The following is a 26032-nucleotide window of genomic DNA, read 5'->3' on the forward strand; positions in this document are numbered from 1 at the left end:
TTTATAGTAGATACTCAGTACAGTGATTGTATATAATGATTTAATAGGACCTGATATATTGCCAGACGCTTGCATTGTTATTAAAGCCAATGTACCATCAAGTACTTCATCATGCACCGGCCTGGCTCTATGCACTAGAGATGGGTCCTGTGCTCCACAGTGTGACCATATCCACTCCACACAGCTCCTTTGATGCTAATGGAGGTGCGTCACAGCGGGGAGGGCATACAGTCATATGGGAGGGCGCCAGGTTCACCTCCAGTGCATAAAGCTTAACCGGTGCATGATTAAAGAACGGTGCTGACTGGCTAATGTAAAGAATTGAAAAAAAAAAAAAAAAAACTGTACACCTGATGGTACATTTACTTAAAGGGAATCTGTCACCAGCGTATATTGCCTTAAATGAAGGCAGTAAAAACTAGCGACAGAAATACTGAACAGATTGGAATATTACTTACATCATTCTGTTCAGCCGTTCTCCTAATATGCAGGAGAATAGGTTCTGTGTCACACCCCTTCCCCCAGCTTCTGATTGACAGGTGACTCCCTATACACAGCATGGGTAGAAAACTGCCCATCAGCAGCTGGTGGGCGGAGTTTTCTGCTTCTCATGAATATCCAGGACTACTGAGCTCATGTACATAATGGAGAGGACTATGTATTGTCTATGTTATTCAGCAGAATATCTCTGGATCAGCTGCACAGAACAATGTAAGGGATACATCATTCTGTTCAGCTTCTCTGTCACTAGTTTATACTACCCTGAGTTAGGACACCATAAACCTACTGACAGAGTCACTTCAAGTTAATTTTAAAAAGCACAATAGAAATCTTTTTATTGTGGGAGTGTAAAAAATGAAATGACTAGTGAAATCACATTGTAAGCACAGTAAAAAAAAACAACAAATTCTTTTACCCCTATCCACCGCAAACCCCAACCCTTCGAAAAATTATTAAAAGTTAATAATAAAAGTTAATGCATGGGTTATAGGTTATAAATAATTTGGGCCTAATAGCCACTATTGTACACTGAGTTTTTTAGTGAAAGCAGATGAATCCACCATAAAAAGTGGATCTTTTAACCCCTAGACGACCCAGGGCGTATAGTTACGCCATGGAAGTCTGTCCCCAGACGACCCTGGACGTAACTCTACATCCTGGGTGTTTCTCCGGCTATGAAGCGTGCTCCGGAGCGGAGCGCGCTTCATAGCAGGTGGGGGCCGGCTGCAATCAGCAGCCGGGACCTCACCGGTAATGACACGCTGCAGCAATCGTGCTGCCGCGTGTCATTAACCCCTTAAACGCCGCGACCGCGGCATTTAAGTGTAAGTGACAGGGGGAGTCCCCTGTCACTTACCGATCGGTTCCGATCGGTAAAACGGACCGCCGGGGGTCTCTCACCTGCCTCCGTGCGGTCCGATCGGCGATCTGCTGCACAGGCAGGCTCAATGAGCAGAGCGCCGATAACACTGATCAATGCTATGCCTAGGGCATAGCAATCATCAGTGTAGAAATCAAAGTACTGTACGTAAAAGTCCCCCAAAGGGACTTCAAATGTGTAAAAAAAAAAAAAAAAAAACACACTACCCCAAAACCCCTCCCCCAATAAAAGTTGAAATCACCCCCCTTTCCCATTATAGAAATAAACATATAAAAATAAATAAACATATAATATACCGTAGCGTGCATAATTGTCCGATCTATTAAAGTATAACAAGCGAACGGAGAATGGCGTAGACGAAAAGAGGGAAAAAAGTGAGAGGATTACCCATTTTATGTTACATTATATATATATATATATATATATATATATATATATATATATATATATATATATATATATATATATATTCATAAAAAGTGATCAAAACGTCCGATCTTCACAAATATGGTATTAATAAAATCTAGAGATCATGGCGGAAAAAATGACGCCCCATACAGCCCCATGGGGGAAAAAATAAAACAGTTATAAGCGTCACAATAGGCCCATTATATTAGTAACTAATTGCCAAAAAAAAAGGATTTAATAAAAAAAATATATATAACATTAGAGAATCTGTGTAACCTGCATATGGTTGTGTTCGGACTGAGCTATAGAATAAGGATATTATGTCGCTTTTACCATATAGTGTATTACGTAGACACAGGAACCCCCCCAAACGTTACCATATTGCATTCTTTTTTACGATTTCACCTATTTATATCTTCATAAATAATATATTTGGGATTCAGTCATACATGTTATGATAGAATGAGAGACGTCATTACAAAGTACAGTGGTACCTTGGTTTAAGAGTAACTTGGATTAAGAGCGTTTGGTTTAAGAGCTCACAGTTTTTCAAAATTGTGACTTGGTTTAAGAGCATTGCTTTGGTTTAAGAGCTCCCTGCACTGGGTTGGAGCGCGAGTGGAGGACGGGTATGGTCTGCATAGCGGGGTCTACAGCACTGTACTCTGACCCAGGAAGTCTCCCTCACCTTCCAAATCATAGCAGATCCACTTCAGGCTGGGGCTTACATCAGGGGACAGGACTGTGGAGGTAATCTCATCATAGCTGTAACCCCTCTCTCCCCGGACAGAGAATGCTGCATGTATGTGCCCACATCTGCCCTGCTCATTCCCTCATACTTCCTGCAGTCTCTGTCAGCCCTTGTGTTTCCCATACTCTCCATTACTGTACAGTAACTTATAATATCACATTCAGCTGTTTCTGAATGTTTGTTTCATCTGTTTTACATGTTATTCAGAATAATAAATATTATTTTTGGGGGGTGGAACCAATTGTTTGCATTTCTATGATTTCTTATGGGAAAATTTGCTTTGGTTTAAGAGTGGATTTGGATTACAAGCGCGGTCCCGGAACGAATTATGCTCGTAATCCAAGGCACCACTGTACAACTATTCCTGTAACAAACAAGCCATTACATGACCCTGTAGATAGAAAACTGAAAGTGCTGGAGCTCTTAGAAGGGGAGGAGGGAAAAACGAAAGCGCAATAATCAAAATTTGTGCGGTCCACTGGGTCATTTTGGGCCTGGTCCTCAAAGGGTTAAAGCAATCACGTGTGGAGGCCATAATTGGGGGGGGGGGGGGGGGGGGGGGGGGGGTGTGCCTGACTGGACAAAGCTGGGACTTAGAGCCCTATCCCCCAGGATGATTATCGTTCGAATTATCGTTACAGATCTAAACGATAAACGTTCGGTCTAATAGCAGTTAACGATTAAACAACGAACGAGAAATCGTTGATCGCTTAATAAGACCTGGACCTATTTTTATCTTTGCTCGCTCGCAAATCGTTCGCATTGAATAAGACATCGTTCGGTTGTTCGCAGTAGCAACAAACGCAATAGCGACAAGAACAATCATAAGTAACAATTATCGTTCCATGTAAATGGGTAAAAGATTTCAGGCCGTTCGCAGTAGCGGACGTTTGAAATAGTTTATCGTTAGCGATTATGTGAAAGATAATCACCCCGTGGAATAGGGCCCTTAAGTTAAAACATTACTCTTCTTTTTGATTTAGGAAATTTACTTACCTAAAAAAAACAACAAAAAAAAACACAACACTACTAGTAAACCATTTTGCCATACAATTTCCTAACACTCGGTGGGGGTCTTCACCAGACAAAACAGATGACTGGATCTGCAAAGTCAGTGACATTAAAGGGGTAGTGCGGCACAAAGAAATTATTCACAAAATAACACACATTACAAAGTTATACAACTTTGTTATGTATGTGAATGGCCCCCTTCCTCGTGTTCCCCGACCCCCGCATGTGTAGTGCATTATACATACCCGATTCGTGTCGACCCCCGTCCACCGTCTTCTGACAATGATGTAGTTTTTGGGAGGCTGGCCGACCCGCTCCTGCCGTCCCTCATGATGCGGCAGAGGGGGGCCGGCATAACTGTGCTCAGCTGCAATTGGCTGAGCATAACTGTGCTCAGCCAATCGCGGCTGAGCACAGTTATGACGCGGCAGAGGGGGTCGGCATGAGGGACGGCAGAAGCGGGTCGGCCAGCCTCCCAAAAACTACATCATTGTCAGAAGACGGTGGACGGGGGTCGACACGAATCGGGTATGTATAATGCACTACACTTCCGGGTACACATGTGGGGGTCGGGGAACACGAGGAAGGGGGACATTCACATACATAACATACATTACAAAGTTGTAAAACTTTGTAATGTGTGTTATTTTGTGAATAATTTCTTAGCGCCGCACTACCCCTTTAATGCAAAACCCCAACTAAAATGTTATGAAGAGCAAAGAGTATATATAACAAATAAATGTACCATAGCAGGATCCCCATGTCTGTGTGTCCATGATATACGGTCTGTATGCTGGTTGTATTAGGAGGCAGTGAGCTCCTGTACACTACTGAGCTGACTGACTACTTTACATTGTATCAAAGTGTCATTTCCTCAGTGTTGTCCCATAAAAAGACAAAATATTTACAAAAATGTGAGAGGTGTACTGACTGACTAAACCCAAAAAATGTGAGAGGTGTACTGACTGACTAAACCCCAAAAATGTGAGAGGTGTACTGACTGACTAAATACAGAAAGTGATTTAGTGCTTTTTGGAAAAAAATAAAATAAAATTGTTTGTTTAAATTAAAACTAACAGCAAGAGATGTATGAAGCCTGCGGCCAAGAAGGTGACGCAGATTCTTTCCTTCTCCCTGGTGTACGCCAGCCGTGTTCCCTGCTCGCCTGATTGGGGGAATGTCAAGGTGGAGCAGAGGCGTGGCCTTCTCCTCCCGTACCTGTTTTATTGAGATTTACGGCTATAAACAGGCATAAACCAGGCAAAAAGCCGCTAAATTAACATATTACTAAAACAGCAGGAAAACTGTGCAGAGGATGAAGGTAAGAAAGTCCCCTCAGCGCCCCCCCCCCCTGCCAGCTACCATATACAGGAACATAACGGCAGGAAAACTGTGCAGAGGATGAAGGTAAGAAAGCCTCCTCAGCCCCCCCCCCCCGACTACCATATACAGGAACATAACAGCAGGAAACCGGTGCAGAGGATGAAGGTAAGAAAGCCTCCTCAGCCTCCCCAGCTACCGTATACAGGGGCATAACAGCGGGTTAGCATTGTTTTACATATGGTTTTGATGTAGAAAAGTCACAATTTTTTGTGTTATCACTTTATTGCGCAAAAACCTGAAACTTTTCTAGTTTTCACCAGTCAGGTCTGTTCTCAGAGTAGGTCTTGGTACTGAGAAACACAACTTTTTTTTTTTTTTTAACTGCACAGAATGGCGCAAATCCATCCAATCAGGCCCAGGATTACATTCTCACATCAGATTATGCTACCTACAAAAGCAAGAGCTGCATTCTCAATTCTGCTGGAAACCAGAGCTGCACAACGACACAATTCCACTCAAGTGTCCCCTGAGCTTGTATACTACACGTGAATGAAAATAGTGCAAATGCAAAGAAGTAAAAGGGTGACAAGAGGCAGCCATTTCTCTGCACCAAATTTATTTGTGTGTGAAAAAAGGCATAAAATAGACCATAATAACCCCCCCCCATAGTGATAAAGAATATAAAAAAGAAAGCTGCATGAAGTTGGTGGCAGATTTCCACTTGCTTAGAGAAAACAGGTATCACCAGAGATTCGGTAGGGTGGACTCTCACACAAACAGGAAACCCCGGCACATGAGTAGTGTCCTTACACAGGAAACCCCGGCACATGAACAGTGTCCTTACACAGGAAACCCCGGCACATGAACAGTGTCCTTACACAGGAAACCCCGGCACATGACTAGTGTCCTCACACAGGAAACCCCGGCACATGAGTAGTGTCCTTACACAGGAAACCCCGGCACATGAATAGTGTCCTTACACAGGAAACCCCGGCACATGAACAGTGTCCTTACACAGGAAACCCCGGCACATGAACAGTGTCCTTACACAGGAAACCCCGGCACATGAGGAGTGTCCTTACACAGGAAACCCCGGCACATGAGGAGTGTCCTTACACAGGAAACCCCGGCACATGAGGAGTGTCCTTACACAGGAAACCCCGGCACATGAATAGTGTCCTTACACAGGAAACCCCGGCACATGAACAGTGTCCTTACACAGGAAACCCCGGCACATGAACAGTGTCCTTACACAGGAAACCCCGGCACATGAACAGTGTCCTTACACAGGAAACCCCGGCACATGAGGAGTGTCCTTACACAGGAAACCCCGGCACATGAGGAGTGTCCTTACACAGGAAACCCCGGCACATGAGGAGTGTCCTTACACAGGAAACCCCGGCACATGAGGAGTGTCCTTACACAGGAAACCCCGGCACATGCAGAGTGTCCTTACACAGGAAACCCCGGCACATGAACAGTGTCCTTACACAGGAAACCCCGGCACATGAGGAGTGTCCTTACACAGGAGACCCCGGCACATGAGTAGTGTCCTTACACAGGAGACCCCGGCACATGAGTAGTGTCCTTACACAGGAAACCCCGGCACATATATAGTGTCCTTACACAGGAAACCCCGGCACATGAAGAGTGTCCTTACACAGGAAAAACATATGATTCTGACCCAATACCAATACCCACCACCACAATGGCCTCCGCTAGCTGATGCTCACACATACAGGATCTGCACATATCTATCTAACATCAGGATTAATTGTGATGTCAGGACCTCAGATCCCATTCAGGTTCCTGCTAGTATACGGACACAGCCACTGCCCCTTTATAAAACAGTGCGATGTTTCCACACACGGTACCAATGACAACATTTGCTTCTTAAAAGTAATACTCCAAAGAAAAATGTTTTCAAATCAACTGGTGTCAGAAAATTCAAGTTTTATGGTACTTAATGGCTCCTGTATGTCCTGCAGGAAGTGGTGTATTCTCTCTCCAGTCTGACACAGTGCTCTCTGCTGCCACCTCTGTCCATGTCAGGAACTGTCCAGAACATTAGAGGTTTTCTATGGGGATTTGCTGCTGCTCTGGACAATTCCTGACATGGACAGAGGTGGCAGCAGAGAGCACTGTGTCAGACTGGAGAGAATACATCACTTCCTGCAGGACATACAGCAGCTGATAAGTACTGGAACTAAAAGGTATTTATAAATCAGTATAAAACTTTCTGAGACCAGTTGATTTTAAAGCAATAACTAAGGCTGTGTTCATGAATATGTTGCGTTTTTTGCCACCATTTTCCTGCTATTTTGCAGCAAGTTGCACAACTGCTGTAAAATAATGTGGCACAATTCACAGCAAATCAGCAGGGAATTGTGGCAAAAAATGCCTTGTGTGAACACCGCCTTAGACAGCACAAAGGTTACAAGACAAGGTGATCAGTACTAATCCATTTCCCTTTCAGGTGAACCTATCACTTTGAGGCTGTGTTCACACTCTGCAAGCTTTCACTCAAATAAAAGTGCTGCAACAATAATGCAAAGAAACAGTGTGTGAACATTAAATAACTACTACAGTAGATGTAGTAGATACTTGGAACAAACTTCCAGCAGATGTGGTTGGTAAGTCTACAGTGACTGAATCTAAACCTGCCTGGTATATACATATATCTATCCTGAAGATAATAAAAAAGGAAATAATATAAGGGCCAACTAGATGGAGTAGGGGAGCTTTTTTGTCAAAATAGGTCAAGATGCCAGAGCCGGACCTGCTGTTCTGTAGTGTCCCGGCACAGGTGTGGTACTGAGTCTTATTGCACCTGGGTAAAGTAACTCAGATTCACACAAAGGGGATGAAGGAGATTCTAGAGGGGAAAAACACAATACAAAGCAGACATTTCCTACTGCAACACACGGTTCTTGTGGGAAGTCTCGGTTAGTCTGCTGAACCCAGCGCAGGGATCTTGTACTACCCTATTAGGACGGGAAGCCGACACTGTAGGGCAAAAGGTGGTCAGATCAGAGAGTCTATCTTCTACGAGTATCTTCTACTTCTGTTCTCCACTACGCCGGCAAAGTGCCTTGCTACATTGGACAGGGCCCTCAACTCTACCCTGCTATTACAACTCTTACTACTACCTCTCACCGGCACCAGAGTGTATTTATCCTGTATTGTACTGAAGTTCTTATCAGTAAACCAAATTATCCGGGTTAAGCTACTGGACTCTGGTCTATTTTGGCACCTGCACCTATACACCTGTTCACACTTGGGCTATTCTCAAACCTCAAACGCAGTGCCCGTTTGTCCAGGGGGTGGGTTCCAACACCACTCCTGGCCATCGTAACAAGTGCCTAAGTGACTCTATACCCACGCAGCAGCCACCTCACCGCATAGCTACCCCGACATAGGCAGTTCCACTGATCACTTGTCAGAGTAACAGCAAGAGACGAGGAGTACCAGAACAGGCCCTGCTCCTCCACCGGGGTAGGATACTATTACTTTAAAAAGGGAACTATGAGCATGTTAGACTAATGTAACCTGCCGGTAGTGCCCTATGTGCAATCGGGGGCTGAGGAGGAAGGTATGTCTGTGCCGTTCCCCTGCTGTTTGCAGTATAATCTTTGGTCCGGAGCCCCCAGAGTACTGATCTGCCATGGAGCGTGCTCTGGGGCTGGGGCAGTGCTCCTGACCAAGGAATACATGGCTAACAGCACAGGTACAGCGCCAAGTAGGAAGGTAAGAGATATACCTCCATCCTCGGCACCAGGTGCACAGAAGGGAGAAATCAGCAGGTTAGATTAGTCTAAACTGCTGATCGTTCCTCTTTAATATTTTGCAAAGAATGTTGTAAAAATAAAAGTTTTATTACGCCAAGAAACTGCAAGGGAAACCCAATTTAGTTGTTTCTAACATTCCACTACCTCTGGCCTTGTTCTGATGGACGGGGGTGAGAGGGGCCGGCTACTATCTAAACGTCAGATCAGAATGCCCCTTTACCTTCCTCTCACCAATATAAGCCGTCATGCATGAGCCGTGAGCACATACCTTCTGGAATGACAGGATAAACAGCTGAACGAGCCGTCAGCGACTAAAGGTGCACGGCTAAAGCACAAAGGAATTAGTTAGGCGACACCAGACAATAGTACAAATGCTTACACAATCTCACACTCACAGCTATTGCAAAACATCTAGAACCATTCGGGGTGCTGGGAATTTCTCAATTGTTTGTTCTGTAAATATTTAAATAATTAGTGAATATTGGAGGAAATGACAGCTGCCTTTTCCGGTCACTCTCTTGCACAACTTATTACAGAATGACTAGTGACAGCTACGACTAGTGACAGCCATGCTTTCAGGTTACTCCCCTATTTACCCTTTGGGGCCCTATTACACAGAGCGCTAATCTGCCCAATCAGGTCAATTCAGACGCGGACTTTACGACTGAGAAAAAAAAAAAAAATCATAATTATAGTAAATATATTTATTAATTACACACACACACAGCCCTTGCGGCACAATTATCGAGGTGTGTATGGGCTCGGTAAGCACATCTGCTAGATAAGCACTCGCTATAGGGGAATTTTGGGCCGTGTAATACGGCATCTAGCGTCAGCTCTCCCTGGCACCATGTAGTCTGTCAGCAGTGGGTTTTTTCCTTAAAAAAAACCTGCAAGTAACATGGTTACCCTCATAAAGTTACAAGAGATGCCAAACTTGTCCTCTGATCAGCACCAACGCTGCCCCCTTCCATGCATCTATCTATCCCCCCTATCCAGAGGCGGCAGCAGATAGATCCAGTCATAAGGTCTGAGTGTTTCCTGTCGCTGGTGTAGCCAGGCCGCTCCAGCCACCTGAGACATTTGGCAATGGAGACACTCTAGGTCTAGGAGGAGGCTCGCAAAATTATACCACTATATGCAGTGTGGCCCACTGCCGACAGATCCTGGAAGAATATATATAAGTTTGCTACACCCTCCAAAAACGTGAACAAACCCCTTGGAGTGCACTACTGTCTCAGCGCCCAAGGACTATAAGGAATGTAGTAGTAAGAAGGCTCTCAAGAAGCAGGTATAATAGTAATAATGTGGGAAACGTGTAAATAAAAGCTCTATAGATGAGTAATAAATATTATATACAATTTAATGCGCAACAGAAACTGTAAACATAAAATAAACATCCTATAATTTATAATAGATAAATCATGATAAATTGGTTTAGGTCCAAAGATACAAATATAAAATTCATATTGGGTCTTAATTCATATGAAGCCAAGGTTTGCCGTTCGTGCAGGGCCCTTTGCACTGGCAGATGAAGTGTTGAAGATCATTATATATTATATATCGATCTAATATACAAGTATTCCAAACATATTTAGGCCATGTTCACACAACGTAAGAGACCGGGCCGGGATCCCTTCAGCACTACGTAATTTCCACAGAACTTATGTAGTGTGAACGTAGCCTTAGCCTGTTGCAGTTTGTCCTCATGTGTACAAATATGATACTTTTATAGCATTTAATGCTTGTGCAAACAATGCTCTGTAGACATATATAAGGACTTTGTATAAACCACCGGTCACCAGGTCTCTGGCAGGGAGCTAGTGGCTGGGTAGAGGGCTCATCAGTCCGGCGGCTGTGGAGCCCACACACTCTTGCTGTATCGCTAGGTCCGTGCCATCTGCATCTCCTGCCGCCTTGTGTAGAATCTCACTGGAGCTGTCACAGCGTCCGCATGCTAAGGAGCGCGCGCTCGTTCAAATGAGAATTGGACCTTCAGTATAGAAATCCGCACTGGCTAATGATTAGCCATACCCTGGCCAGCGCGGATCTCTATACTGAAGTTCCAACGGAACCTACGTTGTGCTGCAGGCTGAAGGGATCCCGGCCGGAGTGTATACACATAGTACATATATACATACACATGGTATACACTCCGGACGGGATGCCTAGCGGCGCTGTAGAAAACTAACATGTCAGTTTTCTCCGGACCCAAGCTCCATAGTGTGCAGTGGGGAGTTCCGATATATATGATATTTAACACTTCATCTGCCAGTGCAAAGGGCCCTGCACGAACAGCAAACCTTGGCTTCATATGAATTAAGACCCAATATGAATTTTATATTTGTATCTTTGGACCTTAACCAATTTATCATGATTTATCTATTATAAGTTATATGATATTTTATATTTTATGAATTTTATGAATTTTATGTTTTAAATTTTAAATTTAGTTTCTGTTGCACATTAAATTTTATATAATATATGACATTCATTACTCATCTATAGAGCATTTATTTACACACTTCCCACATTATTACTATTATACCTACTTCTTGAGAGCCTGCTTACTACTCAGGGCTCCAGACTAAAAAATTTACCTGGGAGCCATTGGCTCCTAACCTGAAAAATTTAGGCAACAAATAGAATATTTGGTCGCCAACATTTTAAACCATGTAAAATTAATGTTATGTTAAATGGGACTTACTGTGTGCAGAGGCCATGGCAGCATCCTCCTTTAGATCCTTTCTTTTCTTAGTTTGAAAACGTTCAACATGGAAACTTGCAACTTGACAACCATATCCAGTCTGACTCAGTACTTCAGCTTCACTTGGCTAGCCTTTTAATGAGGCTTACTCTTCTGAACTTGAACTTAAAGGGAACCTGTCGACCCCCGTACCGGGGTGACAGGCTCCCAACCCCCCGTTAGAACCCCCTATACTCACCTCATCTTCACCCCGCTTCTGAAGATGGTCGGGGTCACGGAGATCTCAGCCGCTGCAGCCCGGCGTGCGCTGAGAGATGAGTCCAACGCTCATAGAGAATGACGGGAGAGTCCAGCGCTCCGTCATTCTCTATGAGCGTTGGACTCATCTCTCAGTGTGCGCGTCGGGCTGCAGCGGCTGAGATCTCCGTGACCCGACCATCTTCAGAAGCGGGACCCGGCGCGATGAGGGGAGTATAGGGGGTTCTAACGGGGGTTGGGAGCCTGTCACCCCGTCACCGGGGGAGACAGGTTCCCTTTAAAAGCTTGCAACAGTCTATACATACTGAGCTAGACTTCTGACTGCAGCCATAGTGACCCCCCACAAGATGTGTATATAGATAGATATATCTCTCACCTAGTGACTAATGCAAGTGACCCCCTACAATACAGACACCTGAGGGGCCCTGATAATAATAATTGTGCATATATCTATCTCCCAGTGTCTGCAGCCAGTTTGCCCTACACTTATAGATACCCCCTCCCCTTATAGATGACCCCCTCTACCCCCATTATAGATGCCCCCTCCTCCCCCCCCCCATTATAGATGCCCCCTCTTCTCCCCCCCTTATAGATACCCCCTCCCCTTATGGATGCCCCCTCCTCCCCCCCATTATAGATGCCCCCTCCTCCCCCCCATTATAGATGCCCCCTCCTCCCCCCCATTATAGATGCCCCCTCTCCCCCCCCCATTATAGATGCCCCCTCTTCTCCCCCCCTCCCCTTATAGATGCCCCCTCTCCCCCCCCCCTCCCCTTATAGATGCCCCCTCTCCCCCCCCCCATTATAGATGCCCCCTCTTCTCCCCCCCTTATAGATACCCCCTCCCCTTATAGATGGCCCCCTCTCCCCCCCTTGAAGATGGCCCCTCTTCTCCCCCCATTATAGATGCCCCCCTTCTCTCCCCCCATTATAGATGCCCCCCCCCCTTTCCTCTATGCTAAGCAGTATTTAAAAAAAACAAACACACAAACTCACCTGACAACCCGCTCCCCCGGCGATCCTCTTCTTCTTCGGGCGCTGTCCCCGGCTGATGCGCGGCTGCCGGGGGTGTCCCGTCCTATCCCCGGCAGCGCGGCGCGTCAGTGAGCTCTCTGTACGCCGGGGCTGTGACTTCTGACACAGGAAGCGTCTCTGACGTGCGCTTCCTGTGCCGGAAGTCAGGGCCCCAGGCAGCTCACTGATGCGCCGCGCTGCCGGGGATAGGACGGGACACCCCCGGCAGCCACGCATCAGCCGCGCATCTTAAAGAGACAGCGTGCCGCCGCCGGGGCCAGTCGCAAATGGCGCCCAGATTAATAAATCTGGGCGCCATTTGCAAAATGTCAGTCGCATTGGCGACCATTTTGGTCGCCATCTGGAGCCCTGCTACTACAATTAGAAGATCCTGCCTAGAGAGGAGCAAAGCCAATTCACAGCGATGTGTTACCAAATTCGCTAAACATGGCGGCCGCACATGCTAGCTTACAGACCTGTCTTTTGGCAGGAGCAAAGAGTTATCCATAATCCCTTGCGCCCCATCCAACCACCTACAGGCCCCTCTGTAATGTCCCCCCCACCTCTATATATAAGGCGATTGGCTTCCTGGAGGCAGCGGCCAGTCGGCTGTGTGTATACTGGACAGTAGGTAGCAGCTGGCAGTTAGAGCAGGGAGAGAAATACAGAGGGATAGAAATACAGAGAGGAGGGATAGAAATACAGAGAAGAGATGATAGAAGTAGAGATGAGCGCATCTGGGTAGATTGTAGGTGGTTTTCTGTGGCAGCAGGGCAGGCAGTTTTCAGTATCACAAGTCACGGGTGCGGCCCAGGCACTCCACACAGCGCCACTGGGTGCCGGACGGGCACTCCACACAGCGCCACTGGGTGCCGGACGGGCACTCCACACAGCGCCACTGGGTGCCGGACGGGCACTCCACACAGCGCCACTGGGTGCCGGACGGGCACTCCACACAGCGCCACTGGGTGCCGGACGGGCACTCCACACAGCGCCACTGGGTGCCGGACGGGCACTCCACACAGCGCCACTGGGTGCCGGACGGGCACTTTAATGAGATTCGTTTGTGTTAGATTTGCAAATTTTCACAAATCTGCAAATTCGACCCAAAGTTTGCGAGACTTGTGAAACGAATTTTCAGCTGCTTTGCTCATCTCTAATCCTGCCATTTTGCACTGCTGTAGATGAAGGCCTTCCAATGAGGACTACAGGTCACACCCGGCTCGGCCTAAAACTGGGTGAAATTTTGGAGTGACGGTTACTGTGACGGTCGCACATTGAACTGGATTAAAACTGTGGCTCCCGCACAGGGAAGATGTAAAACAGTTTGGTATTCAGTTCTGATTGCCGATACTAGTACAGGAAACTACAGCAAATCCCCAAGTCTCATCTGTCCTATTCCCTTGGACGCCTAACACTGGAGCTGCCTGCCGGAGATCCAGAAAACAACATACAGCTAGCCTCTAACCTGCCTGAGATCCAGAATACAACATACAGCTAGTCTCTAACCTGCCGAAGATCCAGAAAACAACAAACAGCCAGGGCCGTATTTACCACTAGGCACCCGGGGTCCGGTGCCTAGGGCAGCACCTTGCAGGGGGGCAGCACCAGGGAGCAGAGGGACAGAAAAAAACATTTTTTTTGTTTTTATTTTTTTAGTTTCCCTCCTCCCGTTCAGACTTGCCAGTAAATCTGGTGTCTTTTCCAGGGGGGTGGGGGATATGGTGGTATTGGTCAGGTCTGGTATTGCCAATAGGTGCGTGAAGATGGGGCGTCTTCAGGTTTAGTGCCTAGGGCAGCAGCAGCTGTTAATACAGCCCTGCATACAGATAGTCTCTAACCTGCCGGAAATCCAGAATACAACATACAGCTAGCCTCTAACCTGCTGGAGATCCAGAATACAACATACAGCTAGTCTCTAACCTGCCGGAGATCCAGAATACAACATACAGCTAGCCTCTAACCTGCTGGAGATCCAGAATACAACATACAGCTAGTCTCTAACCTGCCGGAGATCCAGAATACAACATACAGCTAGTCTCTAACCTGCCGGAGATCCAGAATACAACATACAGCTAGTCTCTAACCTGCTGGAGATCCAGAATACAACATACAGCTAGCCTCTAACCTGCTGGAGATCCAGAATACAACATACAGCTAGTCTCTAACCTGCCGGAGATCCAGAATACAACATACAGCTAGCCTCAGACCTGCCGAAGATCCAGAATACAACATACAGCTAGTCTCTAACCTGCCGGAGATCCAGAATACAACATACAGCTAGTCTCTAACCTGCCGGAGATCCAGAATAGAACCTGCACCTCTTTGGGGCCTAATAACCTTCAACTATATTAAAACGGCAGAGGGACGTGCTGCAAAGGTTCTGGGGGAACCAGGGGCGTAGCTAGGGGTTCAGCCTAGGGGGGGCTAGTGAGTCTTAGTGGGCCCCCAACTGATTATGTTACCCATAGAGAACCTCAGTAGATGACAAGGATATCCGAATAATAAAGGGTATTTTCTACTATATTATTCTTAGTGAACAGGGACTGAGAACAGTGGAAAAGACTTTCTACATTTCACATATGTAACCATGTAAAAATTTAAGGAGTTCTCCAGCATTGCAAAAACATAGCTGCCTTTTTCCAAAAACAGTACCACTCTCCTCCAAAGTTTGGATGTGGTAGTGCAGCTCAGTTCCACTAAAAGAGAATAGAACCAAGTTGTAATACCACAAACATAGAGGAAGCTATGGCGCTGTTTTTGTTTTCTAATTAACCATTTATCCATCCTTCTATCTCTTTATCTTTTTATGTTCTTCTTGAATACAAGCGCATACAGCTAAATGGTGAGACACAACATTCAGTAGCTGTGTGGGCCCCCCGGGAGCACTGGATGTTGGCCAGGGGCCACCTACAGCCAATAGACATTTGTTAATTCTGTCTGCAAAAACAATAGCTTTTGCGGACAACATTCACTGGCAAAATCTTCAGTGGGCCCCCTGCCTGTGTGGGCCCGGGAGCGGCCGCCCCCTCTGCCCCCACCAAATTACGCTACTGGGGGGGAACGGTTATTAGGACATTTATGATATCGCACAACTACATGCACATACGACATGACTGATGGATAATCTGCATTACAAGATCTATTGACATGTATTACCAGGAGTGACCCTGCCAAGTCACTGTGTAAGTGGATGAGTCTTTACATTTGAATAGAGGTTATTATTAGCCATTGTCAGGCCACATTCATTTGAATAAAAGATCTCAATGTCTGACTGAAAAAGAATATCATGTGCACAATACTGCGCCAAAAGCACCAAAGGGAAACGTCCCACAGCTCCGCAGCCTCTCGCAAGTAGTCAGGTTACCACCTGGCATTGGGTTTTTTGTTTTTTTAAAGCCCTCTCCCCTTTGGGCTCAGGCAATGTAACCCTTACCCACAGACTCGCCTTTCCATGATTATTGCTGCAATTCTTAGCAAATACGTAAGACTATGGGCCACACTTACCCTTCTCTCTGCACCGTTATTTTGGCTAATTAATTGGGGGGGTTTTACGCAGGGTATAAAACATAAAGCAACATTTATCAAGTCATTTGTTTATGCCGGTTGCGCCTATTTTTATATATTTTTTTGTTTATGCGCATCAGTAAGCCAGTCAGACCCAGCTGTCGTTTTCTTAGCCAAAAGGATAAAAAAAGAAAAAAAACACACAAAAAGATTTATGGAAGATCTATTAAGGCTCGTGCATGTAATGATAAATTTAGTACATGGACCGGAGATTCTTGCGCAGCACGTAAAAAGTACGCCTATGTGGAAAGCATGGATATAGTCATTGGCTGTATCCATGTTTTCCAGACAACCTTAGGGCTTTATCCAACTTCAGCAGCCACAGCTAATCAAATACCGAACGTTCGGGTTCGGATCGACTCCAGCAGGCTCCAGGTTCGCTCATCTCGAATTCTAACCCAACCACCGCTATACACGCATTCAAAAGGGGTTAGAAAAGCAAAAAGGTAAAAAAAACAAGACGACTACTTGAAGAATAAGTTACAAGGTTTAAACTGTGAAAGAGAAAATGTCACCAAAGCCACATCAGAAAAATAGTGCATGGGCAACAGTGTAGATAGTTCTCAGAAAGTAAGCTGATAAAATACACGATAACACATCTACGCTCCACCTACAGCCATATACTACTATTTACCACCTGCACCGCACATAAAAGCCACAGCAAGCACATTCTGAAAGATTGTACACTGATACCCGTTTTATACGGCCACCAAAAGTTACTCTGATGGTCCTTTAGGGACAGGTGGTCTTTTCCAAAAAGATAGGCATGAATAATACATATTGCACATGAAAACTGATCTATTCTCTCCAGTCTGACACAGTGCTCTCTGCTGCCACCTCTGTCCATGTCAGGAACTGTCCAGAGCAGGAGAGGTTTTCTATGGGGATTTGCTGCTGCTCGACAGTTCCTGACATGGACAGAGGTGGCAGCAGAGAGCACTGTGTCATGCTGGAAAGAATGCGCCACTTCCTGCAAGATATACAGCAGCTGATAAGTACTGGAGACTTTGAAATAGAAGTAAATTGCAGATCTGTATAACTTTTTGACACAATTTTATTTTAACACCATTTTTCTCTGGAGTGCCCTTTAAGGGTACATTCACACGTACCGACACACAGCTGAAATCTCGCTGCTAGTTTTGCTGAGTCCAGGTCCTGGCAGCTCCCAGTACTACATACTTGCAGCGGCCTGAAAGACTGCTGCGAGTATGTAATGCAGCCGCCCCCTTAACCCCTTCTGCTCCAGCTCCGCTGTCTGCATATACATTGCCTCTCTCCTGCACGGGTCCCGGCGTCCTGCTTTGCCGCCCAGCCAATCAGTGGCTGCGGCTGGGCAACACACTGATTGGCTGGGCGGGAGAGCAGGACGCCGGAATCCGGTGCAGAAATGAAAGGTAATGTATATACAGACAGCAGAGCGGGAGCAGAAGGAGTTAAAGGGAACCTGTCACCCCCCGTGCCGGGGTGACAGTAGGGCTGGGCGATATTGACCTAAATCATTATCGCGGTTAATCGTACATGTAGCCGCGGTAACGATAACTGAACGATAATTATGACACGCCCCTTAGGTAAGCCACACCCTTCTGCAAGCCACACCCACTTAACCGTGCCAACCTGGGGATATTTTGTTTTAATAGAGTAAAAAAAAAGTAACTCACTGAGCAGCAACACAAGGATGAGCCATTTAGTCTATTGTCATTATTTGTTATTATAATTAGGGGGTCTCAGAGAACCTGGACATGTATATACAGGTATACAGCTACAATAGGACATGTATTTACGGGTATACAGCAATGTACAAAGTACAGGACGTGTATATACAGGTATAGCGCTATGTACTACATAGCTGTATACCTGTGTATGCATGTCCTGCAGTGCGTACATAGCTGTATACCCGTATATACACGTCCTGTAGTGGCAGTATTATATATGTATGTCCACAATACAAGACGTGTATACACAGGTATACAGCTATGCAGGTTCTACATTAAAAACACATGCACACTCAGCTAAGCTGAGCATTCATGTGTCTAATGGTGCGTTTATACAGGCAAATTTAACGGACAGATCTTTGAAGCCAAAGCCAGGAACAGACTATAAACAAGGATCAGGTCATAAAGCAAAGCCTGAGATTTCTCCTCTTTTTAAATCCATTCCTGGCTTTGGCTTCCAAAATCTGTCAGATAAATCTCTGTGTAAATACACCCTTAGAGGATCACAAAAGGCAGCTGGGGGTGGAGCAGGGGCATAGCTAGGATTCATGACACCCCATAGCAAAAAAAAAAAAAAAAAATACATGGGCCCCCATGAATTTTGTATGAGCCCCCCAACCTCTGGCAGCACATCAAATAGAAGAGGGGGCAGCTCAAGCGGGGGCAAGGGGGACTGCAATTAGAACTGGGGCAGAGTGGCAGCAGCTGGGGGTGATCTGGGCAGAAGGGGGGACAGAAGCTGGGGGTGATCTGGGCAGAAGGGGGGGCAGAAGCTGGGGGTGATCTGGGCAGAAAGGGGGGGGCAGAAGCTGGGGGTGATCTGGGCAGAAAGGGGGGGGCAGAAGCTGGGGGTGATCTGGGCAGAAAGGGGGGCAGAAGCTGGGGGTGATCTAGGCAGAAGGGGGGGGCAGAAGCTGGGGGTGATCTAGGCAGAAGGGGGGGCAGAAGCTGGGGGTGATCTGGGCAGAAAGGGGGGCAGAAGCTGGGGGTGATCTGGGCAGAAGGGGGGGCAGAAGCTGGGGGTGATCTGGGCAGAAAGGGGGGCAGAAGCTGGGGGAGATCTAGGCAGAAGGGGGGGCATCTAGGCAGAAGGGGGGGGCAGAAGCTGGGGGAGATCTAGGCAGAAGGGGGGGCAGAAGCTGGGGGAGATCTAGGCAGAAGGGGGGCAGAAGCTGGGGGAGATCTAGGCAGAAGGGGGGGGGGGCAGAAGCTGGGGGTGATATAAACTGTATATTCTCCCTTGTCACTAGGGAGAAGATACAGCACTGGCACACACTTGGCCCTCACGGCTGCCACCTCCTCTCCACCCCCCCCCCCCCCCCCCCCCCCCCGTCGCTGACCTGCTCCTCATACCCGACACACATGCGGCATTTCTGACAGTCGCCGACCCGCTCTTCATAACCAGCACTGAGTTCACACGCGGCCCTCCTGGCCGCACGCACCCGCAGGTTCCCGGTCTCTGGAGAAGGAGGTTGCAGGGACCGGGGGATCGTGTGATGGATGGCGTCGCTGCGCTGGGGCTGTATAGCGGGATGTGGGGGCGCAGTGCAGACCCCCGATCCCGCTATACAGCTTCACCACCCACAGTGACGCCATCCATCACACGATCCCCCGGTCCCTGCAACCTCCTTCTCCAGAGACCGGGAACCTGCGGGTGCGTGCGGCCAGGAGGGCCGCGTGTGAACTCAGTGCTGGTTATGAAGAGCGGGTCGGCTCTTCCGGAGTGAGTGGCGGCCGGGAATGCCGCGTGTCTGCCAGGTATGAGGAGCGGGTCAGCCACTGTTCGGGGTGAGAGGAGATGGGGGGCGATGGGCTGCTGCCAACTGTTAGACTGCTGCAGGGCAGGGGATGGGAGGTCAACTGCCCCAATAGTAAATATGCGTCCTGGATGGAATCCCAGGCAGGTTGGGGGCGGGGACACTGGGGAGCTGAGGGGGCGGAGGAGAAATACCGCAAATACCGCCCTGGCAAAGTTGAGGTCGGTTTACCGACGCCAGGGACGGTATCGGTATTTTCGCGGTATACCGCCCAGCCCTAGGTGACAGGCTCCCGACCCCCCGCTAAAGCCCCCTATACTCACCTGATCCCGCCGGGTACCGCTTCTGGATACGCTCAGCCGCTGCAGCCCGGCGCGCGCGCTGAGAGATGAGTCCAACGCTCATAGAGAATGAAGGAGCGCTGGACTCTCAGTCATTCTCTATGAGTGTTGGACTCATCTCTCATCTCCGTGACCCGACCGTATCCAGAAGCAGGACCCGGCGGGATCAGGTGAGTATAGGGGGCTTTAGCGGGGGGTCGGGAGCCTGTCACCCCGGCATGGAGGGGGCGGCTGCATTACATACTCACAGCGGTCTTTCAGTACTGGGACCTGCCAGGACCTTGACTCGTAGCTGATCTCGCAGCAAGATTTCAGCTGTACGTGTGAACGTACCCTAAAAGGGTATCTGTCTGCTGCAATTCATGTTTCACACTGCTGACACTTTTGGGTCAAGGAGCCACATGGTACCCTCATATACCCAGCTGTGCTTTAAGAACATAGATAAGTGCATTTATTCTTCAATGCAAAGATTTAGAAAGGCATTACCAATCATCTATAGGACGGAGGTGGAGCCTTACCTGTCAATCACAGAGGAACAGGGATGGAAGGCGAGGTTCCAGCGCTCAGCACTTCAGAGGCTTGGAAGCACCTCTTTGTACCACAGAATAAAAGCATTTGTCCATGTTATGGAAGCTCAGACGGATATATGAATGGTACCCATGTGCCTCCTTGATTTAACAGCTATTTAACAGTGAAGAACAATAGAACACAAAGCCATTTATAACGCTAACGTAAAAATTACTCCACCAGGGCCATAGACATTAATATGTGCCACCATAAGGTCATTTAAGGTCTATGTGAATAGTGACAGTAAGATCGTAGAGGTAAAAGGCAATGCAGTAAGATAACAGGAGCACTGCATATGTCTCCAACCAATCCCGTAATCCTGGTCGTTCTTTACCACCGTCCTTCCACCAGTGATGTCACTTGGACTCTTTGGGTGGAAGTTTTCCCAAGGAGCACCCCACACATATATAGATATAACAATATAGTATAATCACAAACTGTAGTGGTTTCAGTGTGGTAGAAGAACTACACAGCGTGGTATTGTCTCCAGCTCCTCTCTCTCTCTCTCCTGAGACAACACCTCATCTGATGAGGATGGAGGAGACGACTGGATCTTATCCCAGAGCTTCATCCCTGCCCCCTGAATGATATCCCCATCTCTGACCAGCATCATCTCCCTGTCATATACATATATCTTTATTGGGACATTTAGGGAGTATTTACAGAATGCAGCTGTGTGATGAATGATACCAAAGAGCGAGCAGACAGGACATAAATGCAGCACATGCTACAGCCTCACTGCCTGCTGTGAAATGCGATGAAGTGCAACAGCTCTGGGCAGGAGTGCTGTGGGAGGGGAGTCCGCAGAGTGGGAGGACCGTGATGGAGAGCTAAGGCAAAGCAATGCAATCTGTAAATTTTAGTACTGAGCAGCTGCTCCACCAGGATGTACCAAGCAAAGATCCTAATACAAGAGGTATCGGGTTAGTTTTAGACCCAGTGTCGAGAATGAAAACGCCAAGATTTTATAATATAGACAGTAATATGGAAGAGGAGGGAAAATTTAAAAAAAAGTTTTTAAAGAGGATGTACCATCAGGTACATCCTCTTCAATATGACCCACTGATAGAACGGCGTTGTCACAGGGAAGCCGTTGCTGCGATCCGTTTTTTTGAACTGCAGCCCGGTTCCCGTGCATGGCGCCGTTCTATCAATGGGTACCTTGCCGGGGCTGATGCACTTGAGGCGGGCCAGCCCGCCCCCAGTGGGAGGGAATTCCCTCCCCTCTATGACGCGGCTCCTTTAGAATTAATGGAGCCGCATCAGAGGGGCAGGAATTCCCTCGAACTTGGGGCGGGCCGGTCCGCCTCCAGTGCCTCAGTCCTGGCCCGGTACCCGTGGATAGAACAGCACCGTACACAAGAACCGGGCCGCGGTTCAAAAAACAGATCGCAGCAACGGCTTCCCCGTGACGGCGCCGTTCTGTGAGACATATTAAAGATGTACATCCAATTTAACATAAAAACTTGACTTAAACAATAGGTCATTGTCCGATGGCACACCCTGTAACGTGACCCAATGTTGCCTCATTTTTGGCCTTTAGTTTTTATATTTTTTACTATGCATGAAGCCAGCTTATAGCTGAATAGTCCGCACGTGGTAATGGCAATTGTTGCTTTTTTTTCCCTCTTCATTATGTCTGTAACATTGTGAGTCAGCACAACAGAGGATCAGGTCTTGGCAGGAGGCCCCCCATACATAAAACACCAATAAAGCAGTATGGCACAGCGCCCACAGCTTAGGATGAGCTCAGCTTTCCCTTATTGTGTGTTTTACCAGTAATATATACAAAGCAACGTAATATACGTATATACCACTATGTGGACAATATGTACTGGTATATATAGTATGATTTATATTTATTAGAACTCGGGAGCCTTGGCCAGTCCCTTAAAGACAAGCATGGAAACCCTGTGATTGCGCAGTATGTCCCCCAGCACAGCAGCCCTGGGTTGTTACTGCAGCAATCCTAGAATTTCCACGCTTGTCGCTCAGGGAGATTTCTGTGCTTCAGGTTACGTCACTGTAGGGGGAGACTATAGACATGTACTATGAGGCGTAGCTGCAGGTTAGCAGTGCACTTAGAGGCAATAAAAATGCCACAAATACACCAAACAACTCTGTGCCTAATTCTGTTACTGGAGATTTGGATAAAATGGGAGAAAGAAAAAGTACAATAGTGATTAGTGTGACAGCCGGTATAACCCTATAGCAGCAGGTGAGTATGGGTTACCCAGTGCACACATAGAAAACCCCCCAAATCCCCATAGGAACCTCTCCTGCTCTGCACAGTTCCTGACATGGACAGAGGTGGCAGCAGAGAGCACCGTGTCAGCCTGGAAAGAATACACCACTTGCTGCAGGACATGCAACGGCTGATAAGTACTGGAAGACTGTAGATTTTTAAATAGAAGTAAATTACAAATCTATATATCTTTCTGACACCAGTTAATTAGATTTTTTTTTTAGCTGGGGTACCCCTTTAACTCTTTAAGATGAGATGGGAATACCCGTGATGCAATACAGTGTTCATGGATTCGTCTCCATCCCAGTGACTGTGCAGGGGAAAGTAAGGGAAGGTAATAAGTGATCGAATAGGTCAAGAAAAAGTAATAAGTAAGAGAATAGGTCACGAGAAGGTAATAAGTGAGTGAATTGTTTGGGTCTACGTGCAGTCAGAGTCCTATACAAACCAGAGACTGCAGAGAAGGTAATAAGTGAGTGAATACTGCTACGGAGCAGCGCATACACGTCTGACCTCAGCCCGATGTATAACAGAACACGCAGGGTCAGCAAGGACTATGGGGTCACCCCGCCATCATGTGACCACTGGGTTATACAGACTCTGCAGGGGTGAGAATGATCAGCGACTGTTCATAGTTTTTCCCTGCATTACAGCACTAATGCTGCATATACATCAAGCAATAATTCGCCCAATTGATCGTTTAACAATTTTAAAGCAACGATTTGGTTTTTATAACAATTAGTTAGGAAAAAATTGTTAGAAAATTCGTTATAGCGATTGTTTTTAAGATTGCTTGAGCCTATCTCACACATAGGGTGAATCGGTGAAAGACTGAGTACACAAAGTGATCTGCGAATTTTTAGGGAACAACGAATGAACATGTTGAATGAACGATTTCTCGTTCATCGCTTGATTGTTTGCTGTGTTTACATGGAACAATTATCGCTCAAATGCCATCGTTTTTAATGATTAACGACTAACGATAAACGATCGCAAACAAGATTGTTTATTGCTACCTGAAATCGTTCACCATATTACACAGAGCGATGGTCGTTGGTTATGATCGTTATTGCGATTGTTTATTCCTTCTGATCCCAGCAAAACAATGAGCAATTACACTGAACGATTAGTGAACAAATGCGGAATTACAGCGAACGATTAAGGATAATTTTAGGTTCAGATCTAAATCAACGATAAACGATACACAAGTGATTTTTCAATATTTGCCTGCAATTACACAGAACGATTATCGTTTGAATTCGAACGATATAACGATTTTTCGCACGATAATCATCCCGTGGAATAGGGCCCTAACCGAGACCCGGCACCCACTTATATGTCCCTGATATGGATGTCGGCCAGTTATTAGGGTGCGGCTCATAATAAGACTAAGTGCTGCTAAAAGGCTCCGTGTGGACAAACAGCTATACCCCCCCCCCCCATATACACACAGAACCCCCCCCCCCCAATATACACACAACCCCCCCCCCCTTATATACACACAGAACCCCCCCCCATATACACACAGAACCCCCCCCCCCAATATACACACAACCCCCCCCCCCCATATACACACAGACCCCCCCTCCCCCATATACACACAGACCCCCCCCCCCCCCATATACACACAGAAACCGAAACCAGTCCTCTACCACCCCCAACAACATACACAGCATAACTCTATAATAAACTACTGCATTCAATGATAGAGGAGAACATCACTATGTATCTATAATAAAGTACAGAAAACAGCACAATATACAGTGTAACACTATAATAAAGTGCTGCATTACTATATATGTATAATAAATTACAGAAAACAGCAACATATACAGTATAATTCTATAATAAAGTGCTGCATAACTATATATGTATAATAAAGTACAGAACACAGCACAATATACAGTATAACACTATAATAAAGTGCTGCATTACTATATATCTATAATAAAGTACACACACAGAAACCGAGAAGCCGCAGCCACAACCACAGAGCGGTCCCCTCCCCCCTGCACCACAGTAACACACAGCACAGCGCCCTATAGGGGAAAAAACAAAAACAAAAAAAACCACAGACACAAATTGAAACTAGGAAAGCAGATGAGTGAGTAGCGGCCTCCCCGCCCCCAGCACATTATATATAGTATAACACTAGAATAATATAACAATACAGCGCGGTACCACACTAGTCACTGCGGTAACACAATGCACACAGCAGTACAGTACTCACTGAGCCGTGTATACAGTATATAGCAGTACAGTACTCACTGAGCCGTGTATACAGTATATAGCAGTACAGTACTCACTGAGCCGTGTATACAGTATATAGCAGTACAGTACTCACTGAGCCGTGTATACAGTATATAGCAGTATAGTACTCACTGAGCCGTGTATACAGTATATAGCAGTATATACCGGGTATATGGCAGCCCTCACACTCCGCACAGCTGTCACTCACTGCTGCTCCCCGCTCTGGCAGCTGCAGGCTGAGCCCCACGGACATCACAGCCACCGCCCCGCCCCCCGAGGCTGATAACTGTCCCAGCCCCGCCCGCTAAGCATCACCACGCCCAAGCCCCGCCCCGCATACATCACCACGCCCCCCCAGGTCCGCCCCATTCACCCTCACCACGCGCGTGACCAGTGCCAATACACTGCTTATATACATCTATATGCACCGCCTATATACAAGGCTGCACGTCCATATATACACCGCCTATATACAAGGCTGCACGTCCATATATACACCGCCTATATATGGTCCCTGCACTATGAGAAGTTTCGGCAGAGGCCGGTGAGCGGTTACCTGTATACAGCGCGCAGGCGCAGCACACACATCCCCTCATGCATTTTCCCTGCTCCCCCCGCTCTCTGCACTTACATATAGTGTATGAGGCCACCGGCAGTCACACCCCTCCCCCCGACAGTCACGTGACCCAATTCCTCAGAAAGGCCGACAGAGTGTAACCGGACACTACAGGGTGCTTAACCCGTTAGGCGCCGCCGTGTCCAGAGTGCAGGAGCCGGCCGCCCTCCGGCTGTAGCAGAACTACAACTCCCACATAGTTTTGTAGTTTCTTATTAGCTGGAGGGCAGCAGGTTCCCCATCCCAAAATCCATATGTATGCAAAGTAATCCATATCATATATATATATCTATAGTCCTAACCATGGCAGCCCGCATGACGGAGCCGAGTGACCCC

The 26032-nt window shown here is 47.0% G+C and overlaps 1 protein-coding gene across 11 annotated transcripts in view; it reads right to left on the minus strand.

The window, feature by feature from the left end:
* LOC138767541 (membrane cofactor protein-like) overlaps positions 1-25672 on the minus strand; it is a 67069-nt gene extending 41397 nt beyond the window's left edge. For 7 of the 11 annotated variants that reach the window (XM_069945108.1, XM_069945106.1, XM_069945107.1 and 4 more), the window contains exons 1-2: positions 25234-25342; positions 25061-25074 (exon numbers count right to left, since the gene is read on the minus strand). In XM_069945108.1, coding sequence (XP_069801209.1) covers positions 25061-25074; positions 25234-25333 — 114 coding nt within the window. In that variant the 5' untranslated portion in view covers positions 25334-25342. Of the gene's footprint in view, positions 1-25060; positions 25075-25174; positions 25189-25233; positions 25343-25636 lie in introns of those variants that run through there. The other 4 variants (XM_069945098.1, XM_069945105.1, XM_069945103.1 and 1 more) reach the window with 4 other exon arrangements.
* Positions 25673-26032: the final 360 nt, after the last annotated feature.

This window comes from Dendropsophus ebraccatus, chromosome 11 (genome assembly GCF_027789765.1).
Source record: "Dendropsophus ebraccatus isolate aDenEbr1 chromosome 11, aDenEbr1.pat, whole genome shotgun sequence".
NCBI classification, from domain to species: Eukaryota; Metazoa; Chordata; class Amphibia; order Anura; family Hylidae; genus Dendropsophus; species Dendropsophus ebraccatus.